This window comes from Colletotrichum gloeosporioides (genome assembly GCF_011800055.1).
Source record: "Colletotrichum gloeosporioides strain Lc1 chromosome Unknown consensus_117, whole genome shotgun sequence".
Classification (NCBI taxonomy): Eukaryota; Fungi; Ascomycota; class Sordariomycetes; order Glomerellales; family Glomerellaceae; genus Colletotrichum; species Colletotrichum gloeosporioides.
The window spans coordinates 372,485-387,386 of record NW_025544762.1 but is presented as its reverse complement, the minus strand read 5'-3'; the positions used below and the strand labels follow the sequence as shown (position 1 = coordinate 387,386).

The following is a 14,902-nucleotide window of genomic DNA, read 5'->3' as shown; positions in this document are numbered from 1 at the left end:
TGTTCGGGTTTCGGCCCCTCGAGCGGCTCGGCCACGATCACTTTCACGTCGTTAGAAGGTCTGTCGGAAGAAATAGAGGTATTTGACGATTTCTATGCCTTGACTTACCCCGAATGATTTCAAGCGTTTGACGTAGCTCACGCAGAAGATTGATTACTTGCTTGCGGAGCGATGGTGAGCTTTTCAAAGCATAATCAAGATTCCGGGAGGACGCGCCGCTGTCATCGTCCCAGATGTTTAATCTCCGCCAACACCTATCGACGAGATGATGGATTCGAGTATTTTGAAGAGCATCTGATACCTGCGCAAACAACTGCTGGCAGTCTTCAAATTTGGCGGCTATGGGGCCTCTTGATCTGAAGGTGCGGGCCACATGTTTTCTTTGGGCCTTGATCTCTGTGACCGTTGTCGTAGGCATGTTCAGCACGTATCTGGACGGTAAACAATAAGAAGTGCAACAAGGACTTGAATGGACAAAGAATTTCGCAGTTTCCAAGTTCTAAACAGGGAGAAATCTTCGCGGCTGTCAGATGGTCCCGAAAGATGTACTTGGTTTGATAACTGAGGAAATCCTCGCTTGTCGATGAGCCGGCCACGACCCCCGCGTCGCCCCCCAAACCTCATGTGAGTGTTCGGAGAGCAAGGCGAGTGAATGGGAGGGTGTGGCACAGGTCACCAGACCAGTCTTGGCGTTGGCGACCAATGAATTTATTGTGATAACTTGATAAGCATGCTGCAGGCAGTAAGCAGAGCCATTGACAAGGCGAAAGTGCAGTTTTGCCCCGCACATCGGTTGGATGACAAGCTCTTGGTATGTATGGTACTTTTCCCACACCGAGTCATCCTGTCTTCTCTACACTTGGTCCATCCCATTCACCCCAAAGCTTTCTCAGTGAGATACGGTGGTGGTCTCAGAAAATGAATAGTCCTTGGGCCATCTGCTTCTCCTTTTTACCCCGAAATATCCCACGTCTAATGACGGATGCGATCTTGCGACTTCACTTCTCAATTTGTTTCTCTGCCGGCCCGTCAACATGTCATGCCAGAACGCCATCGGCGGGGTATGGGAGATATTTCCCGGTGTCACCGAGGCTGTCGATAACTATAAGATCGCAGAGCCTGATCGTGAATCGAGCGGATTGAAGCGGGGTGTCGCCACCGAAAGAACTGTATTCCATCAGACTTCAGAAAGATTACAACGGCTATTGTCTTCATCTACATCCCATGACGAGAGTATCCAGATACAACAACCAGAGACAAGGCTCGATGTAAACATTGCATCGAAAATCCTGGACGACTTGGAAATTCTGACCAGGCAGCTCCATACGCTTAAGGTTGATCTTGTTAATGCCGGTAGAGGAAAGGTATGAGTCTTTTCTGTGAACTGCTTCGATGAATGCAGTCGAAACAAATCTTCTCTTCATTCACTTACCGATATATAGGAGGTATTAGACAAGATCCGTGGAAAGTTCTTGGACTTTGGAACAGGGCAAAATGCGAATGCCAGAACACGGCTTCAAATGCAGCTGGAAGATGTTTCCGACACAAATCGGATCCTAGCCTCCCGAACATTGTACGGGCAGACTTTACTGTCCCAAGCATGTCATGCACCATATGCGACTCATTTCTGCCAGTGCCTCAACAACGCATCACGGCGGGCAACAACCACCTTCAACCTGCTCAATGACAAATACAAATGTCGCTGTCATGATCCCCATATCATCTATGTTCGCTGTCCTGCCTTCACCACAAACCCTGCTCTCGAGCAATTGAATACGGCAGACAACGCAAAGCCACTTAAGGTCATCATGCAACCCAAGGAAGGTGGCTCCATAGAAGACAAGGCCTGCTCATTCAAAGCCCTACTAGTAGAGCAGGAAGCAAGGCCAATTCTACCCTTACAAGGGTGGATGCGTTTACAGCGTGCTGATCTCGACTGGAAACGGCGGATAGAGCTGGCCTTACAGCTCAGTTTTGCTGTGATCCAGCTATCGCTCACCCCTTGGATTGACGACTCTTGGAACTGGGACAACTGGGCAATTGCGACTGACACGATTTCGCATCGTTCAGGGCGACCCTTACTTTTCCGCCGACGTTTTGGATCCTCCATTACAACCAAGGGGGCACAGTCATCGACATCATCGGTCTGGTCCATCCTTTCTCCTGAGCCCATCCTTGCAAAACTCGGCCTTTGCCTTATTGAACTTGCGTTCGGGAAGACGGTCTCCGAAATACGCTGTGAAGATGCAGGCGATGATGAAATAGTGGACAACAATGAAGTCGACTCTGAGTCTTTGGATTTGATCACAGCTAAAGCGCTGTTTGACTCTCAGAGAATCCGCAACCAGTTTGGAGAGCCTTTCGAGAATGCTGTCAAGGCCTGCATTCACCAGCAGTTCAGAGCGGAAAAGAATGGCGATATAATTGAACTTGACTCTCGAGATCCATCATTCTTGCAGAATGCTGTGGATTCAATTATTTCGCCTCTTCAGTTACAGGCAGAAACCTACCTCCGGTACGTATAGATATTGTTAGCTCAGATGCGGACTCACTAACATGTTACTAGGGCTGAGTTGCGTGACAGTGTCTCTGCCAAGAACGCGCCGAACAAGACTGACCCCTCACCAACTCGCGAAAACACTACACAGCCGGTTCATCATCGAGATGTTGTTGAGCCGTCGAAGGCGAGTACTCTACAGCATGACAAGAATGAGTCTCTCGCGGTAGAACCGGGATCTAGCGACACACAGGGGTCCCTTTCAAGGGTGGGCCTTAACCGCGACCGCAAAGCAGACGCCGGGGCGCGTCGTGGACTTCAGACCACAGACCTAGTAGCTCATGCTCAAAAGACCGACGTCTCACACTCAGCTGCTACAAAAACGCATCCCGAGACGAGAGATGTATTGAACCCCATGCCCCCGCAGCCTCGGGGCCGGGGACAGAACCTCCCAATCGGATCCGCTGGCGAGCGAAGTCATTTACGTCTTCCGTCACCGGGTGGCCAATCCATAGAAGAATCGGAGTGGACTTATGGCTCAGTGACAGAAACGACAGAGTCTGCACGCGCATGGGCTGCAGAGGTCCTAGACGAGCCTCCAGGGGTGACACACAATCCAGTTCTCTCCAGCATTGCGCCTGTGGTCTTGCGCATCATCCTACGGCACTTTCGTGCTTGGACGGAGAGGAGTCCTGGGCCAGGCAATGGGACCGCGGCATCATCCGTCCCGCTCAGTGGCGGCCGGCAAAACAAACGACCTCGAAAACAGCCTGGTCGAGGGAGCCTTCCTGATGACAACGGTGACGACGACGATGACGAGGCTGAGCAGAACGGAGACCGTAAGCGAAAGAAAAACAACGAGGATGATGCGGACAACAAGACCCTGGCCTGTCCGTACTTCAAGAAGGACCGTCGGGTGTACGGAAGTTGCTGTGGTAGGAAGCTAAGCAGAATCCGTGACGTCAAACAGCACCTGAAAAGACGGCATTACCTACCGATATACTGCCCAGTCTGCAACGAAGTCTTCGCTCGTGAGACAGTTAGAGATGAACATACTATCCAGAGGAACTGCGAGAGGGGAACAAGGCCGAAGCCCGAGGGGGTCAGTGTAGCGCAACAACAAGAGCTCAACAGACGAGCAAACAGACAGCATTCAGAAGATGAACAGTGGCACGCAATCTTCAAAACCCTTTTCCCCGACGCCCCCCGGCCATCCTCAGCATACATCGACCCAAGCCTCTCCGACAGCGCCTTAGCGTACCAAGAGTATGTGACAGCCCGCGGACCCGAGATCCTGCGACGAACTCTGGTGGAAAGCGGTGCTGTTGTCGCGTGGAATGAAACCAACGTTGACGATGTTGACAATTTTCTCCGCCATATCTTGGGACGGGGCCTAGGGGCTATCGCGAAGGCTTGGGCCGAGGAAACAATACCGGTGGCTGCAGCAGTGACACCCAGCGAAGGCGAGTCACTGGAGATGGTCAATACCGGGGATATGGCCAGCGCATCTTCCGCCTTTCACAGCAGCAGTATTTCGTCGGCGTCAATGGCAGACTACTCGGACTATGCTCGCAGTTATCCGGACGCGATTCCTTGGTCAGGGCAGCAAGCTCCCCAATACAATCAGATCCCCGATTTGACTTATATGGACTTGTTGGACGAAGAAGATGTTGATGAGATGCAGCGGATCCTGTTTCCAGCCGACATGACTGATGTTGCGGCTTGGCAGAATTATACACACGGCCGGCCAACGGGAGGATAGACATGGGTGGTTTGTGTAAGGCAAAGCTTTCCTTGGTTATGTCGGTCAAGTATTCGCGGCTTGGGCACCAATTTTGGGAGGAAATCGTGTCGCAAGGCTTTCGAGTTACTGTTCATGGGTCGGCGATTTGCTTGGCACATCCAAACATTAGCTTTTTGTATTCTGTTTCTTAGCAACTGCACTCGCATATATCATTTTCATTATCATGGCTCCTTATAGCTATCCCTCGTTCGTTCAGGGGTGAGAGTCGTGTGAGAAGCCCATGTCGCTGCGTTCCTGCACATGTGCTTATTAGGCTAATTCTCATATTTGAAGGTTGTTGAGACATAAGTTTTGATAATCTACACCCTTCATCTCCCTACTGCTGACAACATCAGGGGAAAGCCACCGGTGCTGACGCTGCTAGGCTCCTGACCATCGCATCCATCCTTCTTTGCATTTACCATTACAAATTCAACTTCTTTGACAGCGAAAAACTGCTTGAAGTCGACGCGGCATCTACCCTTAGCCACACCATCAAGCTTGACAGTATCGACATAGGCTCGGGCGCCTGAAGGTATGTTGCGTGCCAGACTCGCCGGGTCGAACCCTGTGACCTTCACATTGACCGTTCCCATCAGTTCATTCTGCACTTTATACCCTGGCATAAAGGGCGAAAGCACCAGCATCTCCCCGGAAGCAGGCACTGGATAGAAGCCCAGTAGATACCATGTCAGAAGACTGGCCATAGCCGCGTTGTCATCATTTCCAGGCAAGCCACCACGGGTCAGATTGAAATTGTCGTACACGATCCGTCGAACCTGTTGGACTGACTCGGCAGGTTTTCCAATATGATGAAACAACGATGGTGTCTGGAAGCTTGGTTCGTTGCCGGGGAGGTAGTACCCCGCGTCGAAGAAGTGGTGTAAGCGATCTTCGAAAGTCTTGTTGCCCCCCAAAAGATCAACAAGCCCCTTGACATCGTGAGGGGCGTAAAAGCTGTATTCCCAGCTGGAACTTTCATAGATACCGAACGTATTGGTAGCTTGCGTGCTGCAGGGACGCGTTGAGTTGCTATCACGCGGGGAACAGTCGGTAGGATTCGAGGGAGCAAAGGTGCCGTTCTCAAACCTTCGGGCCACGAAGTTGGAAAAGCCGTCCGACTGGAGATTGGGGTTGAAGTTGTTGCGATATGACAGACTACGCTTGAAGTACGGATCTGAAACTGAGTCAGGCTGCTTTAGCGCCCGTGCTGCCATACCAACGGCAAAGTCGCCAAACGCGTACTCGAGCCCACGACTTGCTTCTCGTGATCTTTGACCCACAGAGGTGGTGTCTAAGTAGTCGTAAGCAATGTAGCCAATTTTGTTGTAGGTCTCTATGCGACGGCCCTCATAGTCCCAGTTTGGTGGCGCTTCATCGACGTCATGCTTCAGCGCCTTCCAGAAGTCGTCCATCTTGAGTCCCAATTTGTCGGCTTGGTCCGCGTATTTGACGATAAAGTCCGCCACAATGGGAACGCCGTTGTTGCCTCCCTGAACATATCCTTTTACGTTGTTGGCTCTGCATTCGGGCAACCATCCTTCCTTGCGATATCCGTCGATGTAGGTATCAACGATTTGGGCCATCTCTCTCGGAGAGGTCAGCGCCATCAGGGGAAATAGAGTTCGGTACGTGTCCCAGGAACAGTACAGCCCATCGAAATAAGGATGGGACGAATCAGTATATGGAGGCGGCGCGTTGCCGGTCGCATTGTTAGGCGAGAGGAATGTCCGGTAAAAGGAGGTGTAGAACAACATTCTGATGGGATCTGTTGTGTCGTCGGACAAGACGATGCGGCCCAGCTTGTCTTCCCACATTGCGTTACTTGCTGCTACTACCTTATTGAAGTCGGTGTCTGGTAGTTCTCGCTTCATATTCTTGCATGCAACGTCTGTTGAAGTATAAGAAACACCGCGACGGACAATGATGGAACCCTTCTGGTCCGACGAAGGCTTGAAGCGGACGATAGCGCCGGCCTGTGTTGGCTGTTCGAAGTCCGGTCGGCCGAGACGTTGGGCTATAGGAGGTAGAACCCACCGATCCAAGTTGGCACGGATGGCATCCATACCATTCGCATTGCCTCCGAAGAACGCATGGTCTGTGATCGTACCAGCAACGGACAGGTCAACACATTGGAAGGCAGTAGACGTGAACTGGCTGGGACCGAAGCTGCTTCGATACGTTCCATTCATTATCAAGCGCTGTGCTTTCCAATCGGCATGCATCTCTCCATACAAGAAAGAGTGCTGAGAATCGTCGGTCCAGTCCAGAACCAGTGTTGGTACTGACCCCTCTGGAAAGGTGTACCTCTCGAGAGACGCCACCTGAGTTGATGCGAGCTCGATCCGCACCCCATTGGCAAGCGGGGTGCTGAAATATCCAGGGAATCCCGTATCATTGTTACCGTCGCCCACTCTCCTCTGAGATCGTGGCTGCTCGAGTCTCGGGCAATCCAGAAATTCCTTGCAAACAACGGGCATGATGCAAAAGTTGCCATAGCTGCCCGCGGAGCTACCAGTACCGGAATCGTGCAACGGCGATACGCCTCGTGTCAGTTCAGTCGAGACAGACACATATCCCGCTGGAGCATAGCCGGCTACTTGTACGGTGACCTTTGCCATTCCGAAAGGCGTGGCTGCGCCGGCAAACACGTTGCCAGGGTCGTCGTTCTGTGCCGTTCCCGTGAAGATGTTGACATGTTGTGTCAAGGGGCCCGGGGTGAGGTCTGCGGCTGAGACCCCAGAGAGTGCCACTGCTGCGATGACTTGAGAGGACCAAAACATGATTATGTGTGAGTTGAGAACTAAACAGTGTGGGCTGTTGGGTGTTCGGATGGGTCACGATTGCTCATGTTGCTTCCATCTAATTAGAAGTGGGATGGAAAGAACTAGAGATTTCCAATCACTTAGTAGACAGGTGACACGGACATTTCGGGCGATTACGAAGACGCGCAATTGCCGACATGATCAACATGGAAAGGATGACTTGAATTGCAACCTTGAATTTAGCTTAGCGAAACCGCGCTCTAGTTTGAACTTTGATTCCTGACCCCTCTCCCCCTCCTCGATCACCCAATTCGTCGAGAGTGAGATGAACCGTTGTCTTCTTTGCCGCGCTTGGGAATTACCGGTAATTGAACGGCCCTTGCGGCGGGATGGGGTCACGAGATATCGCAATATCTATGTTGTCTTCACTGCCATCCACTTAACGTCTCAATGATCCAGATCCTTGTAGCCCTTACTGACTCTGTTCAACAATGCGTGGTTTTCCTTTTCTCGGCAAGCTCGGCCTCTGTAGAAAATCTCAAAAATTGCGCACAATAAAACCATCGATACATGTAGAGTCCTTCATGTCGGTCCCCACCAATGAGCTAATTACAGGGACAATGACTCAATGACGGCTATAGCGTAAAGTATCTAGAGATGGGTGGTCAGAAATCACTGGAAGAAGGCCTGGTTTGTCATTCGATACTTACTGCCGCCACGAAGTAGGGCAATCCAACTCCTCTGGGAAACCTGGACTGAAGACCCAGGTCAAATAGGCCAGCGAATGCAAAGGTACCCGATAACCCGGCGAGTAGCTCGATCAGTGCAGCCCCGGCGAAGAGCTCTCCTGTTGACGAAGGGTTTGCGAAGGAAGCCAATGTGCCTTGGAGAGCCTGGCCGATTCCGTATCCTGTAGATTCAAATACCGAACCTGAGCGAAGAGACACTTTAGAAATCTGTACTACATTACGATGATGGGAGGAATTAGGACTGACCCACGACTAGAGTCGCCGCATTTATGCTGAGACCGACAAGTACCGCTCCCAACGCTAGCATCGCCAGGCTCAAGATGACCACTCGCCTGTTCAGGAGCAAGGTTGCGGCTTCGCCCCGGCGACTGGCAGCTGTCGACATACCGGCGAGTAAAATCAGTAGCACGAGAGAGATGAAGCTCTTGACTGATATGACATATCCAGCGTTGGCGATGGGCCAGTGTAATACCTTGGATGCGTATTGAACGAACAGGCTCGAGCATTCTCTCGCAAATTTAGATATAAAGATGATCGACAGTGTGACCTTTGCTCCCTTGGGAAGGCCCCTGAGACCTTGCCCAGCTTTCTTGACATTGTTGGCCCCTCTTCTCAGAAGCATGTGTAGAAATGGTTTGTTCTGTCATCAAGTCAGCGTTTATTAAACAGGGAGTCGTGGGGCAAACGCCAATCATGTACCGTATCCGAGCTGTCCACAGACAAATCGTCGGTTCCATCACCAGAACTATGCTTGGGATCATGAGTTTCAGGCAGAACGCCAACTAGCACCAACGACGCGAGAAGTATAGGCATGGCGACTTTGAAGGCTAACCACAAGTCCTTCAGCAGCAACTGAGAACCAATGGGGACCATCACAGTTTCGGTAATGAGCAAACCCGCCCCAGTGACATAGAAAAGCGTTGGCCGCATACTAGGCGGAACAGTATCCACGACGATTGAGCTTAGACTGGCGACCAAGACGCGATTGCCGCCACCGATGATGCGGAAAATTGGTGTCAGAAGGACCATGTTTGTCGAGAAAGTACGGTGGAAGTACACTGTAGCTACTTAGTTGACTGGTTCTGGCATCTGTGAGGATGCAATCATGCTCACGAATCCCGATAGTTGCGAACATCTCCAGGATCTGACCGAATAATGAAAGAAAGACCACAAGCTTGCGGCCAACTCTGTCCGAGAGATATCCGTATGGAAAGGTAAGAAGAATGCCTGAAATTACCCTCGATTGTTAAAGTCTGTTCTGAAAATCTGGGGCTCAGGCACATCGGGCCGCATTCTTTACCTGGGATAGTCATGATGAGTCCTTTCGTGGCCCGAAGATACGCCATTCTCGTCTGGATCCCTCTCAACTTGCAAAGGCTCTCATCCACGTAAGACCAGGGAGGCTCCCCGATGACCGTTGGGTCGTGCTCCACGTAGTAGTCTCTACAGACTGCCATTTCGAAAGCGCGTACTTCGGGGACACCCAGGAGCGAGGCCCCAGCATCCGCCAGGAAGCATATGGCGAAAGCGATCAGTATTGCACTCGGGTATCGTGGGTGTTTCGCTGCATCTTCCCCACTTGCCGATAACAGAGGAGTCTCCGGTGAAGTCTCCGCTTCAATCGGGTCCGCATTTTCGAGCAGAGGGGATGTCTCCCGCGCCATCTCGCAATCTTGTCGAGAGCCGTAAAGGGCTGTGTGTTGACCTGTGGAAGGAAAGCAAGCTTAAAGAGACTCAGAAATGCTTCACAAAATCAACCAAAATTCGCATGCAGTTCACAAGACTTTGAGATTGAGGTCGTTTTACGTCCGCGATTTTGAGTCGTCGGAGTCGCGAAAGTGTTTTTGGTGGGCGGCAAAGCAATGACCGCATACGTTGCCTGCCCACGTCACTTTAGCCAAGAAGGAAGGTGGATTTCGCTGTGCCGCAGCCGCAGCGTTGGAATGGAACTGATCGACAAGCGTATATGTACGGGATAAAGTTCCGTTGACAATGAGCCAGTCGCTATCCCTTCGGCGCACAGCCCTTGTCATAGATGATAACGAACTATTTTCCGGTGTCACGAATGCGAAATCTGTGGTGGAGTTGCTGTCTTTTCAATGCTCGTGGCTGGTAGAAGACTGGAATGACGGAACAATGACCCGCCGCTGTGATAAGGGAAAACGAAAGGGTGTGTGTTGGCAGGAAAAAGAAACGCCTGCAATCCAGGGATGATTATCTGTGTTGGTGGCGCAAATGCCACCTTCACTGGGCTTATGCTAAGCGAAATGAGCTTTCTTCGCCAGTGTCGAAAGAGACAACCCGTGGACGAGTCTAGACGAAGTGAAGCCTGAACATAGCTACGCAACTAAATTCCAGCGCGGCCATGAGTGCCGTTGAAGGAGATGACACCTTGATAAGCCACACATGAAGCGCTTTCCTAAAACGGATCGCCGCTGACAGCAAGCCTACGAACTCAAATCAACAACCCCTCCTTCGCTGGCACCTTGGTAAGACATGCCACTTTCGCGTCTTCAGCAACCAATCAGAGCCTTTTCAATCAAAACCAGCCGCCTGGTGCGTCTAACTTTCAGTAGACATCAGCCCGCTCGGCCCGCCGCGTCTTCCCCGTACTTCCCGATCGTGGGGGAGACGACGTTCATGATAAGCACCCGCGTCCGCATCCACCGTCCGTCCACAGCATAGAGGTCCAGGATTGCTGTTTGTGCTCATTCGTTTATGCGTTTTCACGATGCCGCGCATCATTGCGGATGGCAGCCATGTCTGGGCAGCGGTCTTTGCGGTCGTCATCACGGGATTCCTCTACTTCCTCACAAAGCTGTATGCAGCACGGGAGAAGATATGGAAGATGCAGAGAGCAGACCTGGTACGATATCATCAAATTCCTACTTTCCGAACAATGTCTAAATTACGATACAGCCAATGCCTAAGTTTTCGTTCCTAGCGGGCCACTTTCTGGTGCTCGGCAAAGTCATGCGACTGCTGCCGTCTGACTCCATCATCCACAACATCATGTGGTACATCTCAAAAGACTATCCGAAGGGCATCTTTTACATCAGTCTCTGGCCATTCAGCGGAACTGTCATGGTCATATCCGATGCCGATGCCGCGGCTCAGCTCGAAAGCCTGCCCCTCGCCAAGGGCGCTGACATCATCAACCCCCTCGAGCAAATCACCGGCGGCCGAAGTCTGTTGACGATGGATGGGGATGAGTGGAAGCGATGGCGGCGGTTGTTTAACCCAGGCTTCAGCCCAGGGTACATGATGGGCCTAGCTCCCGCCATCGCAGACGAGGTTGCCGTGTTTCGGCAGAAACTGTTTGATCGATGCTCCGAGGGCTTGAGCGAGGTTTTCCAGCTAGAGGACTTAACTCTGAGGATGACATTTGATGTCATTGGCTCTGTAGTATTGTGAGTATACTCGTCATGATTGAGACTCAGCTCACTCACCTATCGGTCCAGGGACTCCCGCCTACGCCATCAACTGATAGACCACCCACTGGCCACATCTCTGCGCAAGCAAATCATGTGGACTTCCTTCACAGAACCTTTGCATCCGTTGACCAAGCTGTTTACGATACGACCGTTTGTGTTGTGGTACAACGGCAAGCAGGTTGATCGATACATCCATGCCGAGTTGGATGACCATCTTTCGAAGCGCTCGGCCCAGTCTCAGACTGGTTCGACGAGGTCAAAGTCTATAGCGTCGCTGTTTATAGATGAGTATCTCAAGGATGTCGGCGAGAAGAACATCAACAGCACAAACGAGACTCTCAAAAACATCATCACTCCGCAAGTGCGTCTCTTCCTTCTTGCTGGACACGACACCACTAGCAGCACCCTTCTGTACTCCTACTACCTCCTCGCCAAAAATCCAGAAGTCCTGTCACGAGTAATAGCCGAGCACAACGAGGTTTTTGGTTCCAAGCCATCACAGTCCAAGGACAAGATCCAGGCAGATCCTCAACTCCTTAATAAACTTCCATACACCATGGCCTTCATCAAAGAGGTACTGCGGATACTACCGCCAGCAGGTGCCCTGCGACAGGGACGCCCCGACCTGAACATTGTTGACGAAGACGGTAAAATTCATCCGACCGAAGGCTGCAACGTCTGGACTCTTCCGCTCGCTATCCATCACAACCCAAAGTACTGGAAAGACCCCGAACTCTGTATCCCCGAACGTTGGCTCGTTGGGCCTGAAGATCCTTTGCATCCCCCCAAAGCAGCCTGGCGGCCGTTCGAATGGGGGCCGCGAAACTGCATCGGGCAGACGCTGGCGTTACTCGAGTTGCGGGTGGCGTTGGTAATGACTGTGCGGGAGTTCAGCATCACGCCTGCTTATGGTGAGTGGGATCAGATGCATTCTAAGCGTGGAGTGAGGACTATCAATGGCGACAGGATGTACCAAGCCGTCAAGGGGGGAGGCGGTGGGCATCCCGCTGATGAGTTTCCTGTCAGAGTTGAGCTGCGAAAGCGATAGACAGATACAGCCATTTAGAAAATCAAATCCAAGCCTTCATCGCCTTTAAGGGTTGGAAGTTTGGGCCAAAGACTCTGTCTTATGAAGGAGTTTGAGTCGCTGGCGCGAGATGGCCCGGATCCATGGTGACATGAAGGCAAGACATACAGTTCTCTCTGATCTATAAAAGAGATCCTGAAGTTTGATGTGGGAATGTGCCAGTACTCGGACAAATTTAGAATGATTGACGGACTTTTGGGTTTATCTGTGCGTCCGAGTCGTAAAACCGAAATTCAAACTCAATGGAAGAAACCCACGAGCATCAGGAGAACTCGACCTCTGGTGCGGAAGAAACCCACCTTTCGGATATAAGCCATCTCCAGCCCAGACACAAACGTACGTGTTCCTCAATCAACGACACTTTCGATCCCACCATGCGGAAGCCGTACCGGCTTGATCTGATAGCATCAAATCGGACTTATGTTCGGGATCGGCCGTAAGCTGACAAGGCAAAATAAGCAACTGGTAGCAGTCGATTGCGAGCACACGAATGGCGCGTGCCGTTTGTGTTGATAGCGAGTTTGCGTGAGACAGGGGTCGCACCGCGACGTTCATACCCACCAGCCAAGCGGTCAAGCTCCATCAATCGCAACATCTGGGGTCTTTCAGTGGCCACAACGGGGCCGAGCCGAGCATGATGGAACAGGCGTTGCACGGCCTGATTAAATGCGCAGTGGAGAAGCCTCTGTGTCTTGCGTGTCCAGGGCTGGAGTTGCATTCGGGGCCCTTGAATTTTCCGCAGAAGACGATCTTGTTTCCTAATTCCTACGATCTTCGCAATGCGGACGGCATCGTGTCCGCTCATTTACTACCTTGATTAAGTGAACATCCTTGTTGACATCTGACGGTAGCGTATCATCTTCATATAAGAACTTTGGTTTTTTCAGGTGTTCTTGCCCTTTTTGAGTTGCTCCTTCTCATCATCATTAGCGCCTTTCCTTGCCATAGCGGTCAACATCAGAATCCTTCTTTCATATCACACCAAATCAACTAGCAATCACAAAACAACATCAACACCATGGCGACCCAAGACAAGAAGCGCCAAGTCATCATTGTCGGCGGTGGCATCACCGGCCTCGCACTTTCCCTGATGCTCCAACATAGCGGAGTTGACTACATCCTGCTCGAGGCATACGACTCCGTCACTCCCAATGTCGGCGCCAGCATCGGCCTGTTTCCCAATGGCCTGCGCATTCTCGACCAGCTCGGTCTCTTCGAGGATATCCTCGCCAAAGCGCAACCAGTGAACTCCATGATCGTCAGAGACATGACCACCGGCAAGCGCATCATGACGAGGAAGACGCGACAGCTCATCACCGAGCGCCACGGCTACCCGAGCATGTTCATGGAGCGCTACGAGCTGCTTTGCGTCATGTACAAGCACATCAAGGAGAAGAACCGCTTCTTCGTCAACAAGAAGGTCAAGCGTGTTGAGACCCGAGAGAATGGGGCCACGGTGTACACGGAAGACGGCTCCGTGTTCCAGGGTCAGATCGTCGTCGGCGCAGACGGCGTGCGCAGCACCATCCGCCGGGAAATGTGGAGAAACGCCGACGCCTCGAACGATTCCGCCGCTATCCCGGCGCGCGACAGGCAGGACATCCCGTGCGAGCATGCCTGCATCTTTGGCACTGCCAAGCCTACCGAGGGCATCGACGCCGGAGAGGTCATGGGTGCGAGCGGCCACGGAACAGTCGCAGGCTGTATGGGAGGTCCTGGGGCTGAGGTCTTCGTGTTCTGGTTCTGGAAGCTGCCTGACGGGCAGCGCAAGTGTCCCATCAACGACATCCCTCGATTCGACGACGAGGACAAGGTCCGCGAGTTTGCGCGAGGCGCGGATAGCACAGTCGCCGACAACGGGTTAAAGTTCGGCCAGGTCCAGAAGAACTTGCTCTACAGCGGCGTCACCGCTCTGCCGCACTTCGTGATGCGAAGATGGCACTACGGCCGCATCGTCATCCTCGGCGATGCCGCGCACAAGTTCAACCCCCTGGTCGGCCAAGGTGGCAACAGCTGCATCGAGTCCTGCGCCGCGCTTGTCAACCAACTTCAGGAGCAGAACCTGTTGGGTCCCCAGAGCAGCAACTCGGCCTCGTGGCCTCTGGCAAGCCTGAGCAAGGCCTTTGTCGCCCTCGAGAAGCAGCGCGTCGACCGCCTTGTCGATATGGTTGAGAGCTGCCAGGACGCCATGCGCAGCTCCGCTTGGGAGTCGTGGAAGCTGAGAATGCTGCACAAGTACATGCTGCCTCTGATGCCGCTGGACAAGTACGTCGACTACTACAGCCGGCAGATCTCTGGCGGCCTCCGCCTGCTGAGCATCGATCCGCCCAAGGCCGCTCACAACTGGCCGTATTCTGACGAGAAGACACCCGAAGAGAAGTCGCTCAGTATCAACAAGGCCGGTGTTGTGGCTACGATTCCTGTCGCGGCTCTCACTGCGTTCATCTTGGCGAAGGTGCTGCGCAGCGAGAACGGGCTCGGTGGATCGATGTTGATGTCCCGGGTTTTTGAGAAGGTGGCGAGCTTCAGGCAGTAAGCTTTTTGAGAACACATGTCGAGCGTTTTTCAGACCGTTAGAATGGTCAAG

At 52.3% G+C, this 14,902-nt stretch overlaps 5 protein-coding genes across 5 annotated transcripts; 3 read left to right on the top strand and 2 right to left on the bottom strand.

Annotated features, from left to right (window-relative positions):
* Positions 1-1,808: 1,808 nt before the first annotated feature.
* On the top strand, positions 1,809-4,259 carry GCG54_00009098 (uncharacterized protein; the record flags this gene model as incomplete). The annotated part of the gene is made up of 2 exons (XM_045409047.1): positions 1,809-2,515; positions 2,567-4,259. The coding sequence occupies 2 exons, from the start codon at positions 1,809-1,811 to the stop codon at positions 4,257-4,259; spliced, it is 2,400 nt and encodes a 799-aa protein (XP_045256292.1).
* Positions 4,260-4,609: 350 nt separating this feature from the next.
* Positions 4,610-7,063, bottom strand: GCG54_00009097 (uncharacterized protein; the record flags this gene model as incomplete). The annotated part of the gene is made up of 1 exon (XM_045409046.1): positions 4,610-7,063. The coding sequence occupies one exon, from the start codon at positions 7,061-7,063 to the stop codon at positions 4,610-4,612; it is 2,454 nt and encodes an 817-aa protein (XP_045256291.1).
* Positions 7,064-7,654: 591 nt separating this feature from the next.
* Positions 7,655-9,458, bottom strand: GCG54_00009096 (uncharacterized protein; the record flags this gene model as incomplete). The annotated part of the gene is given in 6 exon segments (XM_045409045.1): positions 7,655-7,696; positions 7,756-7,976; positions 8,041-8,434; positions 8,494-8,852; positions 8,908-9,021; positions 9,032-9,458. The coding sequence occupies 6 exon segments, from the start codon at positions 9,456-9,458 to the stop codon at positions 7,655-7,657; spliced, it is 1,557 nt and encodes a 518-aa protein (XP_045256290.1).
* Positions 9,459-10,525: 1,067 nt separating this feature from the next.
* GCG54_00009095 (Cytochrome P450 monooxygenase aflN) lies at positions 10,526-12,276 on the top strand (the record flags this gene model as incomplete). Its single annotated transcript, XM_045409044.1, has 3 exons — positions 10,526-10,660; positions 10,714-11,204; positions 11,256-12,276. The coding sequence occupies 3 exons, from the start codon at positions 10,526-10,528 to the stop codon at positions 12,274-12,276; spliced, it is 1,647 nt and encodes a 548-aa protein (XP_045256289.1).
* A 1,057-nt stretch (positions 12,277-13,333) lies between these two features.
* On the top strand, positions 13,334-14,851 carry GCG54_00009094 (FAD-dependent monooxygenase pyr5; the record flags this gene model as incomplete). Its single annotated transcript, XM_045409043.1, has 1 exon — positions 13,334-14,851. One exon carries the CDS (start codon positions 13,334-13,336, stop codon positions 14,849-14,851), a length of 1,518 nt encoding a protein of 505 aa, XP_045256288.1.
* Positions 14,852-14,902: the final 51 nt, after the last annotated feature.